This window comes from Dermacentor silvarum, chromosome 1 (assembly GCF_013339745.2).
Source record: "Dermacentor silvarum isolate Dsil-2018 chromosome 1, BIME_Dsil_1.4, whole genome shotgun sequence".
Classification (NCBI taxonomy): Eukaryota; Metazoa; Arthropoda; class Arachnida; order Ixodida; family Ixodidae; genus Dermacentor; species Dermacentor silvarum.
In genome coordinates this window covers 29,109,648-29,128,604 of record NC_051154.1, presented here as the reverse complement: position 1 = coordinate 29,128,604, position 18,957 = coordinate 29,109,648, and the positions used below count along the sequence as shown (strand labels likewise).

At 39.9% G+C, this 18,957-nt stretch overlaps 1 protein-coding gene across 2 annotated transcripts in view; it reads left to right on the top strand.

The window, feature by feature from the left end:
• The window catches only part of LOC119458969 (microspherule protein 1), a 33,002-nt gene that overhangs the window by 1,010 nt on the left and 13,035 nt on the right, over positions 1-18,957 (top strand). Inside the window, exons 3-12 of one of the 2 annotated variants that reach the window (XM_037720829.2) lie at positions 11,375-11,475; positions 12,950-13,195; positions 13,634-13,675; positions 13,799-13,879; positions 13,959-14,068; positions 14,141-14,249; positions 14,316-14,454; positions 16,304-16,379; positions 17,503-17,534; positions 18,674-18,766. In XM_037720829.2, the coding sequence (XP_037576757.1) occupies positions 11,375-11,475; positions 12,950-13,195; positions 13,634-13,675; positions 13,799-13,879; positions 13,959-14,068; positions 14,141-14,249; positions 14,316-14,454; positions 16,304-16,379; positions 17,503-17,534; positions 18,674-18,766 (1,029 nt within the window). Of the gene's footprint in view, positions 1-11,374; positions 11,491-12,949; positions 13,196-13,633; positions 13,676-13,798; positions 13,880-13,958; positions 14,069-14,140; positions 14,250-14,315; positions 14,455-16,303; positions 16,380-17,502; positions 17,535-18,673; positions 18,767-18,957 lie in introns of both variants that reach the window. The other variant, XM_037720824.2, reaches the window with a different exon arrangement.

Genomic DNA, 18,957 nt, shown 5'->3' with positions numbered 1-18,957 from the left:
CATAGTTGCACTAGTGGCCAAGATCTCTTGCTCGCTTTTCTCTTTTTTTTTTTTTTTTATAATGCTGTCTTTCAACATGTAATTCATTAAATAAGCAGAGTGTTTTGTGTGAAAGCAACTTTGTTAAGTTGCTTTCACACAAAAATCATAGTAATATAGGACTAGCGCACAATATTTCCAGTTTGCAAGAACTTGTGAATGCTACAAACCTATTTCGGTGCAGCATTCTTCATTGTACATGGCAAGATAATGCTTCAGAATTAAGAGGACTGAATAAAATATGTGCATTTAAAATGTATCGCATGCATCATAAGACTTTTTTTAGTTGGACTTGTCTGTGAAGCTGGTTCATGAGCTCAGGAAAAAGTGCTGCAAGATTGACATCTGGATGTTTGTGCTGGTGCCAGTATGTCGTCATTTAGTGGGTTCATTTCTTTTGCTGCATCTGATGGTAATGAGTTATATTAAGTAAAATTTCTGAAATTAATGGCTGTTTTCCTAGTATATGGCACATGAAATGGTCAATTTGTTCTCAGTAAGTATCTAAAGTGTTTTTTAGAGTAGAGTTGAAAATTATTTAAAACAGTTCTGTCTTGTCTGTTTTTTATGAGGCTGAATGTAAAACAAACGAGTTAAATTAGCTAAAAAAAAAGTTTAACAGCTGAATCACTTGTAATCTATGATCAGTGGTCCTTATAACAGACCTTACATTTTGCCTGTTTGTTGGAGCCTTGGCAGTTGCGCTTCCTGGCAATAGGGGCTGATGAATAGTGTCTGCTGTCGTCTACGGCCCAGAGACTAATGACCTTGTGACACTGGCATTTGCGCAAATCTTGTCACCATGTGTCAAGTAAAGTCTGATGTTAGCATTACTTCTTAATGTGATGAAACTTTAAAGTTGCATAATCTTTTGAAGCACAAATGTCTGCAGATATTTTTTCAGCATAATATTGTTTTTGAATACTTATGCTGTTAAAATTAAAGTTCTGAAGCAGTTATTTCTGGGGTGTTTCGTGTTTAATTGAAAATGCTGAACACTACAAGTGAGCACTTATGTTAAATGCAGCAAGGCTTGTGCGCTGCATGTGTTGTGTTTTGCACCGCTCAGGAAAATTCATGTTTACATTCGTTTTAATGCTGCTATGCTTTGTGCTGCTTGGATATTTTTTATTAAGTGTTTGTTTTACAGGCTGGTGCATGTGTTGGAAGCAGTAGTGGCCTTGTCTCAAGCACAATGCTGTTTTTATGTACTACCTTGCCCTTGCATCCTTATGTTTAAGCAGCACTATATGAAACTGGATGAAAGCTGTTCCTCTTTTCAATTTTTAACAGCAGCCATGTATTCGGTTATGTAAAGCTGTAATTAAAGTTGTAGCTTCATTGTACAGAACTTCCTAGCTGCTACTGTGGCTCAGCAGTTATAGCATTCTGCTGTTGGGAGTGTAAGATTGTGGGCTTGGGGTGCTTGCCACAGCAGCCACAGTCTGATGGGGGCAAAAGGTATAAATGCTTGCAGTGCTCCTTAAAGGCACTTCGCCAGGTTTGGCCATTTTAAACAGACAAGCGTAGTCCATACTTCACACGCTGAATATCCCCTTACAGTTCTTACAATATTACCGTGCTGCAAGCTGCCAAAACAGCTGAAATTTCAAATCAAATGCTGCGCATTGACCCTCTCAAGGAAGCACCGCTCCCAGCCAGATAGTCGAGGTAACACCACAAACGCCATGATGTAAAACGTCGTCCTACCAGCGTCACTCACCATGACCCGTCACTTCGATAAATTGTCCATTGTGGAATGCGCAACAGTTTCACTGGAAATGTGCCATGCAGCTAAAAAGGAAGAGAAGAAAAGAAAAGGAGGCAGGGGGCTCGGGTCATGTGAACCCGATGTGGTCCCTCGGCTCCAGTATGGGAGAAGGCAGGAACGTCGCTTGCAGGCGCTACTTGAGGCAGAGTCTCTGCTGGCAGTTGTGCTCGCCTCCTGCAAATTTTTCTATCTCCTCCAAAAATAAACCATATTGAAAAATTCTTTTAGTAGAACGATCCCTAGGCAGTACCACCATCTTAGAACTTACGTCTAGATTTAGAACTTCCAGTGCATAGCTAAAGCTTATAATGTAACCTAGTGAGGGGATTTTAAAGAATGGTAAATGGTCAGAATTAATCCACAATTCTCCATTATAGTGTCTCTTACTTTTGTTGGAGCGCTTGGGTGTGAATTTTAATGTGATAACATCCATGCTCACATTCTATTTATATGGACTTGCCATTATAGAAATTGCAGTATCTGACATTCAGTGGATGTACATTATCAGCTGCACTCATAATTTGCCAGGAGAATATATTGTATGTAATAGTTGGGGCAATTAGTTGCAGAAGCAGGTTTAATGAACATAAATTAACTGTGCCTGACACTGTCTCTGGAACAATTTACATGCTTCTCTCTGCCACCTGCCCCCGTCGTCAAGCCCCAGGAAATTTTTTTCAAAAGTAAGCTCTAACAGTGTTGTTCCAGAGTTGCTTTTCAACAATGCAAACAGGTGCATATAACCAATTATTTAATTGCTGTTATGGCTCAGTTTCTATGATATTCTACTGTAGATGACAAGGTTGGGTGTTCTGTTCTTTGCTGTTGCGGAATTTTATACATAGCCCAGTGTGGTTTTTCATTTATGTTAAACATGGTTGTTCATCAAGTCATTCATTGAATTAGTCAGCATGTCAACAATTGCGGTGCTGTGCATGGCCTGAATGTACCTATACTGTGTTCGTGCGAACATGGATATATTCTATGTAGATTTCACTGATCAACTGCACAGTTACTCCCTAAAACTTGTCGTGCCTGTGTGCGTGCAATGTGCACACAGTCTGTGATTGCCTTTTGAGGCTTGCTCTTTAGCATACTAACATTTCACTCTGCATGTTTCCATTGGTTGCACTCGCTATTTCTTCACAGTGAGCTCATGAACCTTTTCTGCTTAGACACTTCAACATAATACGTGCTATGGGGGCACTGTGTGGCTCTGACATATTACTGCTCAGAGTGAGGTTGTATGTTTGTTTCTCGGCCGTTGCATTTTGATAGAGGCAGGATGCAAAAACGCCCATCTGTGAAGCTTTGGATGCATGTTGGAAAACCCCAGGCAGTCAAAATTATTTCAGAGCTTTACACTATATCACTTCTCATAGTTGCTATGTTGAATCCAATTAACCAGTCAGTCAGCTTAGAAATGACCCTGCTTGCAAACGAAGGCAGTCATGGATATTATGTTATATTTTGTGATTGGATATCTTGCGATTGAAGCTCTTTGGGATTGAACACCACAGTATAGGTGGTGAAACATGGTGTCAGGGTCGCACCAGGTGAAGTTTAATGAGAGCCTGATATCTTTTGTTTTCCACTACACATTTCATGAGTATACAAAGAGGGGTTTTGCAGAGGTAATGAATAGAATTAATAGATAGACACTCATTTACTTAGTCATGTGTTGATCTGATTTTCCAAGCCTGTGGTTGTTTTACAGGGTGTCGGTTTGCATCATAATCATGATAGTGCATGGATGCGAAGCTTGTTTGCGTGCATGTGTGTACGTGTGTGATTCTTGATATCTTGGTAACTGCAGTTGTCACATCATGTATGTGATATGTGTGCAAAGGCAATATATTTTGTTCTGCACTTTTGGTTGCACTATATGGGTTGTACAGTGAATATCTGGAGTGTTTCAATCCGGAGAACTATAAAGATGAATTTGTATAATCATTCCTATTGTTAATCTAGTCTTTCGACACTGCAGATCTTTTTTTCTCTCCCCTTCTGTCAATTAGCTTCTGCATTCCACTACTTTGTTAACTGATTCTGGATGATTATAGAACTTAATTTGCTTATCTGTGGGGAAGTATTCTCCAAAATGTCACCTCAAAGAAGCGTCAAAAAGGTAAAACTAGCACACAGCTGTGGTGGGAGCATAGGCTGGAAGAAGCATGGTTTATTCCCTTGGTAACTGAATGTAGAGGTTCTGACTGCTAAATCAGAAATCATGTTATTGGGACAGTCTAGCATGTTTCTTTCGAATGGCCTCCTTTACTCTAATGAATTAGCGTGAGGTAGCGTTCAGCATTTATCGTCTCTTCCTTTTCCAGGAAATGATTGTACACAACATAATTCCAATGCCACTACATTCTAGAGCATAACATTGCTTCACTAGCTTCCGCTCACCTTCATGTTTTTACATTCATGGGGATCATCCTCGATGCATTCATGATCTCCATGAAACTGCTCATTCCTGTCAAACATTGAATGTGTGAGGGCTGTTCTTCAGAGTCTCAAAAAAGCCATGAACAGTGCTGCGCCAGGAATTTTTCACCATATGCCGCTGTTGACTGGTCTGACGCCATCTTGAACGCAGCATGCAAAAATGTCAAGTTCTAGGAGCTTCCACACTAATGTGGTAGACATACATAGTTAACTTTGGAATAAATATAAAATATGGGAGACTTTATGTTCAGGTTATCTCGGCAAAACCTGGATATTTTCTGTAGAGCCCTAGTGCACAATTTGCACAAATGTTTTCAACTGTTCAGTTCTTGACTCGTACTAAAGTCATTCAATACTTTTCTTCTTTTTGTTATTAGCAATTTGAAATTATTTTTAGTGTTAAATTTTGTCCTTTGGTTCTATTGCATTGATTGGATGCTGCATGATTGAAGATAACTCTGTAAGACTCCAGAATCGTCTTGGTTTAAATCTCCTGTAAGCTTCCTTCCCAGAAGGTGCAATATTATGCTGAGCAAGCGTGACTGCAGGACCTTGTTTAAGAAAAGGAACTTCAGTGATAGTGTGTTTTGTACTTTTATAAAATGACTGGTAACTTAATAGCTGGATAAATACCAGCTGTAAAAGTCATTTGCGCATCAGTCTTCTAAGACATTTTGTATAAGCAAGTGTGAAGCCAGAAACTCTGGCATCACTTTAATGCAAGCATATTCGTTGTAAACAGAAAGCCATTTCACTTATATTTTAGACATTAGAAGACCTGATCAATCAGAAGTGCTACACTGCTTCCTTTATCCATAGGTATTTTAGGTAGGCATGAGAGTGCCACCATTTTGAAGTTTTAATATCGAAAAATTTTCGCCATACCCAACACAATTTCACAGTCAATGCAAATGGCAAAATAATAAGCCAGGTTTAGTTAGGTGTTTCACTGGTGCATTAATGAGTACTACTGCATCCAAAAGCCAGAATATTTTTGTAATAAGAGGCTAGCTTATTCAAGGTGGCAGGGAGCAAAATGTAGTTGGCACTAGAAATGGAGTGCCATGTCTGCATGTGATGGGGCGCTGGCTCTAAGGGAAACTTGACAGCCGGCGCCTCTTGCTAGGGCCTGAGTTCCTGGGCCTTCGGCCAAGCCTTCAGGAAACGGGGGCCATGGCACCCCAAAGTCCGACAAGTCCAGCTGGTGGAGGCAGCAGTGGGCCCACAGCAGCACCAAGGCGCGATCGGCGACGCCTGGAAGAGCTCCAGGAAATGGTGTTGGAGCGTGAGCTGCGTCGTATGGAGCTTGAGGAGAAGAAGCTGCTTGTTGAGACACAGAAGCTGCAGCTCCAGAAGGAGAATCTCGAGCTTGAGCGCCAAAAACTGCAGCTCGAGATTGGCGACTTGGAGGCACGCCTGCGCCATTCAAGGCACTCTTCTGGCCGCTGAGCCTGCATTGCCTCCCGACGCTGCTGCTCCGCGGGCCAGCCTGCAAGGGGTGCTTGGAGCACCTCTTGATGGGTAGCAGTTAGTAAAGATGTGAACAGAAGGTGTCACTTGAACATGCATGCACATTATTTCAAGGAACCTGCTGCTTTTCTCAAGGATTCTTAGATAATACATGCATGTGTCCAAGAGGCGATTTAAGCCCAGTAATGTGGAAGCAAATTTTTAATTCTATCATTTACTGAATATAGTTGCCCACAAAATATTTACAAATTCTTGATGAAGTGCTGACTCTTTCCCATGAATGGACAACCCTGCATGCATACCTGTGATGGCAACTGTCTTATTTTTTTTTTTAATATATGCTGAGTAATCACTGTAGTTAACCCAGCTGCCAAAATGTGTTTGGCTTGTAAGATGAGTGGGTTAAAGTTGCCTATATTACTCCCTTCAGCATCTCTTATTTTTATGTACTTTTAGGAATGAATGGCAGTCTCCTGCCTTGTCTTGTTTGGTATTTTTGTAATTCACCAGTGTATTGTAGGGTGACCATTAGTATGTATGTGTTAACATCATTTGTTTTTGCAAATGTAATATTCATTCTATTTATTAATCATAGTCATGCCATGATACAATATTAGCTTTCTATTTTGAAGTTCCTGCTGATGTATTTTGTTGAAAATTTGTTTGAATTTGTCACTTTGGATATAATTATCATGTAATATAATTATCTATCATATAATTCATCTCTTTTGGTGTGAAATAATGATTGTACCTGAACATTTCAAATCAAATGGGTTTGCTGTTTTATTTATTTTGTCCTCCATAGTATGAGGAATATAGTTTGCATTCTGTGACTGTTACCTAGTTTATTAGTGCTAGTGAATGCTGTTCCTTTTTGTATTGAATTATCTGTTATTGTATTATATATTATATTATTTATCTATTTATTATTTAAATACTTTCTTATCTATTGTTTCTGAAGGAGTCATGTTTCAGATTTCACATTAAATTAATGATTTTTTGTCTTATCATTCATTGGTTTTTCTCATATATGCTACTTATGCTGTAGCTATAGGTGTGAAGGTTGGTGGCCTCAAGCCTATGTGTAGTAGAAAGTATCTTTCCTTTGCCATTCATCTCACATATATGACCCCTTCACATGATTTCATGGTTACATTTTGAAACATTTGCTGTTAGAGCTAGCATTAGGCAGTTTAATTTATCATAAACACGGTACCTCAGCCGTCCAAGAATGGGTTTGGGCACACTTAAGCTAGGACAAGCACAGAAATTTCTGTACTTTTTTCTTACATTGAAATTTGGAGCATTGTGCTACTTGCTTGTCATTCATTTAACTTTCATAAAAGATGCAGGAATTGAGGTAGCACTTCATTCACACTCAGTGCTTTGTATGTTGTGTACCATTGCTATTTTGTGTCAGCAGTTCGCTAGTTATCTGCACAAGGCTAGTTCTTGATGAGGCACTTTGTCTGAGGCAGCGAAGGGAAGCTTGCTGTACATCATAATGGTCACATGAACTCTTAATAAGACAAAGGAAACATTGCTTAGCAGTAGAGAAGCAAAATGGTCTTGTATATAGTGGCTTGTTGCCTCCCCTCTTGCCCTTTTTTTTATTTCTTTCTAGCTTAGCCATTATGACGCAGTTAGGCAGATGGAAGTTCAATAGCGTTAGCACAGCAAAAAATTGATTCGGCTGAAAGGCAGTGCTTTTGTGCTGGCAATTGGTTTGCAGAGGGTTAGAATGGAACCTGGTTGTAGAAAATCCTGCTATGCATGTGACTACGACTGTGTGCAAGCTAAATAGCATTTCAAGGTTGCTTCCTAAAGCAAGGCAATAAAGGCTCTCTTTTAAAGCTTTCATCATACACATTACCTAAAGGGGCCTTGAACCACTTTTTATCGAAGTCGAGAAATGTATTTGAATTTAAAGTAGACTGTTTTCAGAAATCCATTGCCACAGAAAGTGCTTCAATGCGTTCAGCATAAGCAGAGCTATCGGCAATCAAATGTCCCCTACACGGTGCTTCCGTTCATTCTTCAATGACTTGCACTGCGAAGGCTATGGCGGAATGGGGCCTGCCCATAACGCTTTGCCTACTGAACGTCACCATGGCACGCAGTTCAAATTTGATTTTGGATGTTCGTGTAGACGCCACTACTTCCGATTTTGGCAGCTCCTACGACGCGCCAAATGCGATTGTCCTTAGTGAGCCGCACTGCGCCCAGTCAGTGGGCTCATCGCGGCACCCCACAGCAGCCGCGATGCATGACAGGGCTTGAGTGCGCGCTCACACTTATATGCTCCAGTCTGGCCGTGCTACGTGGTGCAGACCAGCTTTGTCCTGCACCAGCTTGACCAACGGATAGTAGCCATATCCAGCATGCGTATTTTGAAACGCTATCGATAGCTCAATACGAATAGAAGTCTGCCAAGGCATCTAACCAGGAGTGGCCAGGAGTGAACACGCGCTGGCAAGCATGTGTGTGGTCTGACCTTAAGTATTGCATGGTTCGAGGCTAGTTGAGTGCTCAAAACTAATTGGAATTAGCGACACCCGACGGCTTCGACACCGATAAGCAGGGTGGCCAAATTCCTACCCGGACGGCCACAGCCGAGTGGGAGCAGACGATAGTCAGCTTCTTCCAGAAGTGTGTCATTCTTATCGAAATTCAAGAGCAGATTTTCGCTTACTTGAGTCTGTTTATTAAACTGCGTCAATAAGTATACACAGCAACCGTATGAAAAATTTCACTGATACAAACACCCTCCTTGATTGATGTCAGCTATTGGCCAATGGCAACCGCATATGGGAATCTACTATATAATGAAATAAAGTGTCCAGAAATGAGTGAGGAGTAGGCTTCTGTTGAAAAGAGAGCGCTTGAGAGAAAGGTGACTTCACGCTCCGCTTGCAAGCTCTACGCGTCGTGCACGACTACAAAATTTGGCTGAGATGTTCACAGCAGTGTATGCTATCCGTAAACTGCATTTTTTACCAAGCCCGAGGGATGGTTCAGTTTTTTTATCACAAGAAAAATGTGCTTGCGACAGATGGGTGTCTCATTATTGTATCTGCCAAAAACAGTTGTACTGGAAATAGCTTTACCGGAATAAGGAGATATAGCCTTTCATGTTAGAGGAAAAAAGTAAATGTGCAGGGCCCTTCTATCTCGCAGTGCATTTGCATACCTGCTAACTCTTCCGATTTGCTTGGGAGACTCCCGATTTCCAACCAATTCTTCCGATTGTAAAGGCAAGGTCAGAAATCTCCAAAATAACCCAACCCTGCCTGAAAAAAGCATTATGCAGAACTCTCGCATTACAACTTCCAATATGTAGGTAGCTAGCCGAAGTAAGATTTAAACCCAAGCCATTTTTGTGTATGCAGTGACGGCCTAACTCAGTTCAATTCAGATCTGTACTTTTTTGTTGAGGAATGCGTGTGAGGCAAGGGTCTAATACATGTTGCGTAATGGCTGGTTCCTTTATGTCAACATTCGCTGTAATACAAGACGCAGTAAAAACAGCACTTGAAAACAAAATAAGGCAGTATAAATCAATTAAGTGACCTCAGCATAATAACACCTTTACTGATTGCTATTTCAAATATGGACTTAATATATCAACTTGAGTCATTTGATACTGTCATATTTTTGCTTCTAGTATGCAACACTGTTCTTTTGCAAATGCAGGTAGCGCAGAATGTTGTTCCAGGCTTTACAGTGTTGATGCAGTTTGAAATGGTGTATAGATATTACTGTTCTTATATAATTATAAACAGTACACAATACTCAGAATAGCTTGAGTCTCACATACATGTCTTCAGGATTTGTAGCAGTTCTTAAGACACTTGAATTTAATTTTTATTTCTGCATAGCTTAGTGGATTTGGTTTATACCAAATCCACCTATACCATCTAGCCATCTCTACCATCTAGCCATGAAATTTGTGTTGGTAGCTCTGTGGTGGTTAGCGGGGCTAAGAGTATGCCTGAATATAGGCATATTCTAGTACACTGTAGTGGTGGTTTACTTGCTAAGCGCTGCTCGCCGACCCCCACCTTTGTTTTTTTTTTGTGTGTGTGTGTGTGTGGGTGCATGTTCTTTTCGATTATGTGCAAGAAAAAAATGTTCTCTTTGTTAAAGACTTTATCTTGTTTTCGAGCCGTCAAACATAACATTGCTTTGGACCTTGATAATACGTTGTCTGGGGCTTAGAATTCCTTATATCCTGAGATTTTTTTCCCACAACTGCTACAAAACCTGTGTCTTGTGAGCAGCACTTCCTTTTAGGATTAGTAAGTTATCTGACAAGTGTACCAGCTTAGTTAATAAGGTAGACCATTTAGTGATTTGAGAGGTAGACACAAGAGCGTCAGATTTGTTCTGCATTTATAATAGAATAGCCACTTCTTTTCTATAAGCACACGCTGGCACTAGAGTTCTAAACATGGGCTTTCAAATTTTCTGGGACATATTGTTGGTATTGTATCGTCTTATATCTCTGAATATCAAATATAAGCAGTCATTTCACATTCCTGGCTATTCTATAAATGTTTTCGCACACATTCCTAGCCATGGCACCTTAAGTTGCAAAGTCCTCGTGTGCATCTGTGTTAATGCTTGCACTGTTGTGGTAAATTGTTTGTACAGTGTCATTGTAGTATTTCTGTAATGTGGGGAATTTCAGTGCTCTTCAGATTTGCTTCTCATTCAAGTTCTGAGAGCTAATTACAATGGATATCATTGTTGTGCACTCCTTTTTCAGTGATCAGTAGTGGGCCTATTATAGGGATTGTGTGTAGTAGAGATCAGTAAGTAGGATTGTGTGTGAGTAGAGATCAGTTAGTTGTAGTGCCATGTTTCAGTGCTCCTAGAATTGTTATTTGTTATTGTTAAAATATCATTGTTTTGAGCAGCATCAGTGTTGATTTCATTTGAAAGCAGCTCTCTGGCAGTGCTCAATCACTGTTAGCTCTGGTGATGCTTGGTTCTCTTTAATGAGGATAGAAAGTGCCTGTGTGATGTATAAGCAGTGGAATTTCAGTACTATTAGCCTACTGGGTTCGCACAAATGTTTGGTGTAAGTGAATCCATGCTGTAAATTGTTATGGTTTCACTGTTGTGCATGTCGGGAAGATTTTGATTAGTTATAAGGCATGTTTGTGGTGGGATTTTGGCACAGTTTGTTTGCCTTGTGCTACAGTTTTTTTATCCTTTTTTCTTCAGTAAACTCTTTGGTAATGCTTAAATTGCCTGTTTCATTTTTTTCTCAGAAAACTAAGCTTTTGAAGTTTCACAAAGCTTTATAGCTTTAGCCCATTACATTGTTTGGCTGCTTGATGCTTGTGGTGTAATTTATGCATTGTTTGTCTTTTGCACATTTAATTTGCTATTGTCAGAAATAAACGTTTTTATACCTGTGTGGTGTTATCTCTCTTAACAGCCCTTCATCTGAAATGGTAATTCTAAGGACCCCCAGGGGGGGGGGGGTGGGGGGAGGCAGCACTGTGCTTCTGCTTTATTTGCTAAAATGATCTTGAGGCATAGTGGTACATCAAATTTTGCATGATTTAAAGATATCTTTTGCATTCAGCTTTGTCCTCTCCCCTTTTTAATAAGATGACATAATTCCCTTCATTTCAGAATCTCCGCCAACAGTTGGAAATGTGAAGGGTGCCTTTTCAAATTCTGACGGTGAATCGGCACCTAGGCCTGCCCCGGCTGTGCCCCATTCTAGCCTTAAGGTCAGCACTTACTTGGTAAGGTGCCGTTGTGACATGTTCGTTCCATCAGCATGACTGGCACGTTGTGCAGGCATGTGCTTGTTGCACAGAAAGGTCTGTGTGTCCATAACATCACAAGCACCAAATATTGGAGTCCTCGGCAGTTGAGAAACAATGTCGGCTAGTTTGGAAATGGTGCAGTTAAAATGCTTATTGCGGCCACTAGGAGCCATTTATTTGTTCCTGGCCATTACCCAGTGCTGCAAGAAGCCACTGGTATGTTTAGTGAGTAAACATGTTGGTTAGCCGTTCTAGATAAGTTTTTAGCAAATTGTGGAAGTTACTGATAAATGTCTTGTGTTGAAATTCAGATGGTCGAATATTGGTTGTTGCTCTTAAATAAATGTACTGTATTTGAGCTTTGCTTGTGAAAAAGAAAAGTGAGCCCTTGTTCTGGACTGCTCTCTGTATTTTAGAATGGCTAATGCTGTGTTTGCATGGGCATGTAATGTCTTTTAGACAAGCCCTACCACACCTTTTGCGAAGAGTGCGAGTTTGTCTAGCATTAAGGGATGCCTACTCGCGAATCTTATCCAAAGTGTGCCTTGTATGAGTGAGTTGCCAAAAATCAAATGGTGCTTCTGCCACACCCTTGTGGCCTTGCCCTACTTTTTGTCGCTCCAGCGGCATATTTATACCATTGTGATGATGCTGAATGGTGCCTACCATGTTCTGCCCATCATCGCGCTGCCCGATCTTGGAGGCCATTGTATCGGCACAGTGGTATCATTATAAACCACCAGCTCATGCCGTTGCCCTATCAGTGATACTTCTGTTTCTCCCTCAGAGAGATGTGCTGTTTAGTCTTGACATATATGTAGAAATAGGGGCACAGTCAATCATGCTTATAAGTGCGCAGGAATGTACACAAAGTGGCAGGGATTTCAGAAAGTTGAAAGAGCAAGCAGTCATTTTAACAAGGTTGTAGGCTCCCTGCTGCCGATACAGGAATAATATTTGGCCCGAACGTTTATAGTTGTATTGTCTAGTGACTACGGCAGTTTATTTACCATGTTCAAAAGGTGTTGGAAGGAAACTTTAAGATTCTGAGAAAAAAAAATGTATTTGCTATTTTGAGCAACTGTTAATTGTCACTCACATAAATGTCCATTCTGTCATGATAACTAACGCTGTCAACACAGATATGGGAAACACCTGTTGAATTGTATAGAGGCAACCTCAGACTAAAATAAAACTACTGCGATTTTATTTAAAGAATACATCGCCTGTGACTCGTATATATTTAATTGAACAGCTCATATGTATGTGCGAAACTTTTGTTGCGCAGTACTGTCATATTTCAAAGCGATAAGCAAAAATAATAAAAATTGCACTGTTGATAAATTTTGTGTTCCTTAAAGGTTTGACAAACTTCGCTTGACCAGCCTTTGCGTGTTTTTTTTTTTCTTTTTTTTTTTCTCCCTTGTCTGTGTAGCCTGAGCACTTGCAGAAGAGACGCAGCTCATCCCGATCCATCAAGCGCAAGAAGTTCGACGATGAGCTTGTCGAGAGCAGTCTCATCAAGACACCTCGTACACGGCCTTTGCCTGGCACTCCTTCAACATCGCTGACCCAAAGTGTTGCCCCTGTTGGTGGCTCTGGTTCAGCACCAGTGCTGGCCACTTACTCAGACAGCAGTCAGGTGGACTCAATTGTCCCCCTTTATTCAGAGCGGAAGAAGGTAAGCACTGTTCTATAGTGGCATTGCATTCAAGATAAGCGATTGTAGGAGCTCACATCAACCCTTGGTGCTGATGGCAAGCCTGAAATATATTCATCTTGAACTAATCTTTACCTACTTAACAGTTTGCAGTGAGCCAACATCATCTTTACTTATGACTCCCTTTTTGCTCAATAATGTGTACTTTGTTAAGTTGGGCCATTTTTAGAGGTTAGGATAAGGGAAATTTTGTTGAACAAAGCTGTTGTGCTCTTTTAACGTTTGAACACCGGCACTTCAACTACGTGATACCATTTTCTTTAGTTAAAATTGATGGAGATCAGAGGGTGAGAATTGCTATAATCTCACGATGTGTCCATTTGTTTCTTATCCTTTTTTTTTTCCCCACATACTGGGCCGTTTTATTAATAATTTAAATAATTGTGGCTTTTCTTTTAGACATCGAAGTCCACACCAAAACGAGTGAAAAAGTCTTCCAAGGTTTGTACTCTAAGACCCTTTTTATTTTCTCTAGTTTTACTATTCATGGTGTATTCCCATGTGAATTAGTTGTGTGCAGTTTTATTACTGAGACAGTACCGTACATCAATTTTTTTTTTATAGAACACGCAAGCCTTGGTTACAAAGGACCTTGGTCGATGGAAACCTCTTGATGACTATACTCTCTGTTTGGCCATACAGCAAGTAAGTTCGCAGTTGAAGAGTTTGTAATTCAGTTCCACAGTGCATGCATCTTATTTTCTATTGCTTCTAATACTACTAGACGACAGACTTGGAGACTGTGTTTCGTGGAGTAAAATTTTCCTGCAATTTTACCCTGCAAGAAATCAAAGAAAGGTGGTATGCACTGCTGTACGACCCAGTTATATCCAAGTAAGGGTTGCAATAAGTTGGCCTTTGGTTACGTTTTGTGGTTGAGATCCTCATACAGAACTTTTCATCCAGAATGGCTGTGACCTCAATGAAACAGCTCCACCCGGATGTTTTGGCTGGTGTACAAGCCAGGGCTCTTTATACTCAAGAAGAAGAGCGTATCTTGTCCACCTTTCTAGCGGTATGTTTGTGAAACTAGTTGCATATTTATGTTGTTCTGGGACTTAAATGTGTCCGTCTTGTTCAGGCAGCGCAGCCTACAATTGAGGATTTCCAAGAACTTCTAAAGAAACATCCGGATGTGTTTCTGCCCTTACGCACACCGAAGGAGTTGATGTACCATTGGGCATTAATGAAGCAGTATTTTCTCTTGCCCGATCAAATAAGTATGTACTGCATTTTGTTTACTGTTCTCAGTATTGCAGAGTGCCTTTGCTGTGCAAAGTTTGAAAGCATCTATAGTTGCATTTCTCTTTTGCCTATTAACTGAGGCTTGATCATGTATTTAGTATGTTCATTTCAGGGGATTCTGGGGGAACATTAAGATTATCTGGATTGACACATTACACTTCTATACCAGAAACTCCACAGAAAGGGCACAATGATGAAAGATGAGTTTGGCACAAAATGTCACATGCGTCTTAACTTATCAAAATGCAATTTGATGTCTTTAACCTAAAGGCACAGTGCCCGTAAGTGTGCCTATTTCATTAACTCAATCCCCATAAGTACCACTTCATCTTACAAGTACATCGGCCTTCATAGGACATCACCACTCTCGTGAATAAATCATACTGAATAAAATTGAATCATACTGAATAAAATGAATGTCTACAATGATGCAATTATCATCGAAGCAATGTAGCAACGTACCATATTGCCACTGCAGAGACCCGTTATGTTTGAGGCATGTATGCAACCGTGTTCCTCTCTTGCACTTCGCACTGAACACTTTGCGCCATGTAGCGGTGGAGGTCTAAGTTCACACGTGGCGCGTATGTGGATATAGGGGGGGGGGGTTTAGACCATACATAATTTTTAAAAATCGCCTTTGGCAGATAGTGTAATTGTAGTCCTTGAACTCAGTTATTCCAAGTGGTGAACATTACTTGCACAAGAAATTTAAATGCATAATTGACTAATGAACAAAAATTCACTAATTAATGTTTTCAATAATTACATTACGGCGCATATTGCAATTCACAAACTGCAGCCGGTGAGTCTGCAAGGGATATTTTTTCAAAGGATGCTATTTTTTGAGCAATAATGCAACAGAATCCTTGATCAAAGGGTTGAAGCTTGCACATTGTGCCTGTAGGCAAAACACAAGCCTTATAATTGCCACTGTAGTGAAAGGTGACAAGATCTTGTGTAAAAAAATTTTTTTCTCCTCTTTATTGTATTTTTTTTTTTTTTTTCACAATAGCAGTATATTGTGACTATATCACTTCACTATATCAGGAAATGCACTGATGAAGCGAGTGCCATGGCCAAAATGAAAAGTTTTTTTTCTCCCTATGTGTGCCCTCTTCCCTTGAATGCCTACCAGGCTCACTAACTTGATCATTTTCTTGGGCTTTCTTTTAAGTGCGGAAAACATAATACAACGGAAGGTTGCGTGTTGCAAGCAACTGATATTAGTGTATCCTAATATGCGCCGCAAACCTTTTATATTGGCATTGTGGTCATAAATTTACTCATCGGTAGTCCTACAAAAATACTCGAGGCTTTTTCTGGATGTAGCTAACAACCTACAGTTGGTTTTGTCTGCACAGAAGCCTTTGCCTATTTTTCTTTTAAAACTTGCTCTGTGTTAGCTGGGACTTCCTGTGTGTGCGTGTATATCGAGATACCATCGAGATTCCTTCCAAGTGGACACGCCTTGAGCACTGGCTGGCTTCAATTCTGCAATTGCAACATGCTTTCTAAAGCACTAATAATGCAAAAATAATTATGATTGATTAGTTTTCTTAAGTTTGCCAGCAGCAACAATGTGTGACCTTTTCTTCCCATCCTGAAAAAAAAAATTTATTGTGTTGCTATGAATTTTTACTTTTGAAGCAACTGTTGTTTTCTGGTGAAATGCGAAGATGCTCATATATTTAGATTTAGGATCACATTAAAGAACAGATGTTCGAAATGGATCCCACGTCTACCACTAATGCGTCCCTCATAATCATATTTGTTCATAAAACTTGTTTTCGGGATTTGCCCCACTGTCTCCACTTCGTGCAGTTCCTGTGAAGGAAGAAGGTGACTATACGCTGAACTACTCGGATCTAGAAGAGGACATCTCAGATCCGCGGCTTGCGTGAGTACTGTCTTTCTTGTGTTAAGCCTGTAGTAGTGAACTCTGGAGGAAGCTTCAATTTGGATCCTTTCCTATTCAAATACATGGTTACCGTACCAATTTTGATGAACCTTGTTACATATAAATTGAAAATTCTGTTTCTAGTGACTTTTTTAACATATTTTAAGCCTTCATTTTTTTACAAACATTGACAAAATGCAACAGGCACATAACACAATTCTGCAACTGAATTTATTGGCATCTTGTCTCTTGGCTAAATCTAGATGGTCTGTATAGATGGTATACTATCATATTGTGTATTAGGCTTTGCAAAATTTATCCAGCTGAATGTTTATGAAGTGACAAATTATACATTTTCATTTTGTCTTCCCGAAATTAAAAAAAAGAAAACTTTTGCATTGATGTTGCTACATATGGAAGTTATACAGGAAATGCATTTGATAAGTTTAAAGTTTTAACTGTAAAAGGATAATTAGAAATTACAGGGGCACACACTTTCAAACACAGACAATGGCCTTCTCTTAAGGGGTCATTTGCAACCTATTTAAAGTGTTACAGATAAACAGTTACACATGAAATAAAAAGTTAGTGCCAAAAATATTGTTATAATCAAATAATAAAAACAATGCAGTGGAAAAAATTATGAACATGTATAACTATTAAAAATGAGATGAACTCTTTTATAAATACTGGTAAAGATGCAGTTCTAAGTGGTATTCCAGAAAGCAAGAGCTGCGAATAATATGATTTGTTTACTGGTCTGCGTTTTTGGTAAAATAGTATGATATAATTGGCAGGTGAACCTATCATGAATATTATTAAAACGATCAACCTTGTTGATTACATCAGTGATCAGTGGCGTAGCGAGGGGAGAGGAGGCGGGGGGGGCATGTTGGGCACAACCCCCCCCCCCTTCTATGAGCCCTTCAATGCCTTTAATTTCTCCCTGAAGAGGGAGAGCTCTCTGGTGGATGCCATATTGTTTTTGTGTGTTTTAGTCTGCTTGCTATGAGTAAGCTTATTACTAAAGCACTTAAATGAAGATATTCCAGTTTAGTGCAAGCTGTGAGGCGAGATTTAGAAAAAGAAGCTTAAGGCAGTTTTATTGTGCTTCCTTCCACAGTGGTTGGGTGAAGGATGAAGCCGTGGAGCATGGTAAGTGCAACTGAGGCCCTTGCTGATGACATATCAGTGTTGTTCTGTTGCTGTATATTGTTCTTACTTCACTCAGGTGTAGTACAGCTTTTGCGACTTACTTGTGCCAAGTTGCGCCAAATTGTTTCTCTTATGTTAAACTGCTCCATATTTAGAATTTGGTGCTCCAAAATTGAGTTTTTTTTTCCACGTAACCTGCTCCAAATTTTGATTTTTCTCCTCCAAAACTAAGCCTTTGACCATGGATTTTCGGTTTGTTTTCTAGCATCGTACTTCCATGATAAGCAGCAGGTGGAATTGGCAATTTTGCTTGAAATAAGTCTTGCACCTTTGTTTGTTCGAATAAAGAGTTTTTCTCCTCTAATGGGGGCCCAAACACAGTTCGACATCAAGAAAAATCAAATGACTTGATAACACTTTATTTCTGGCCATAGGGAGTGCAATTACAGAAAGAAAAAAAAAAAGAGAAAGAAGACAAAGAAATAGTATGCGAGTTGAAACTTAATTAGCAGCCTATAGTAATTAATTAGTAATTGGTTTGCTGAAACAACCACGTATGACAAATTGTTCTAGTGTATCAAAAACGCTACTATAGGTTATACTTTAGGTTTCTTTTGCTTCAATGCTAATTTTATGTACCAAAATGAGTGTAGCATATATGTTACGTCGGGCATTACAGGGTTAAATGTTTGGAGCCATGATGGGACACAAAATGCTGTTTGAGTTATCTGTTAGGTTGAGCTATGGGGGGAGCTAGAATTATCTGGATTTCACTGTATCTGGTAAACACTAGAAAATTTAACATAGTGCTCTGTCTTTTGTGCCTTCTGAAGCCTGATCTGATGGCAGGAGCCAATGGAAATAGGAAGAACTAGAATAAAAATTGTGATCGCTTACTTCACTGAGCTGCTTGAGATAAGGAGTGTTGTGCTGTGCATGTGTGTATATGTGTGGGTGGGTGGGTGGGTGCATGCGTGCATGCATGCATGCAACAGAAGAGAGAGGGATAAGCTGTCCAAATTTAAAATTGTAGTTCTTTCCTTTGTTAACCTGCTCAAAAACCAAGATTGTCCTGCTCCATAAATTGCTGCAAAAGCTGTTCCTGCTATCTCACCCCTGTTCACTGTATTCACTTGCAGAAGACCATCTGGTTGTGCGGAATTACTTGCAAGAGATTCGCCAGCTGGAGAATGAAATACCAAAGTGGAACGTGCTTGTGGACAGTGTTACTGGTATGTTTTACTTCTTTTGCATCTGACATCCATTGTGTACCCTCTCCTTCAAATGTTGAATTTAAAACACTGCTGTATTGTGCTACCATATTTTCCGGACCATAACTCGCACCTTTGTATAAGACGCACCCCCCTCAAAACGGCAGTCTTTCCGGAAAAAAACGTATATAAGTCGCACCGGTGTGTAAGAC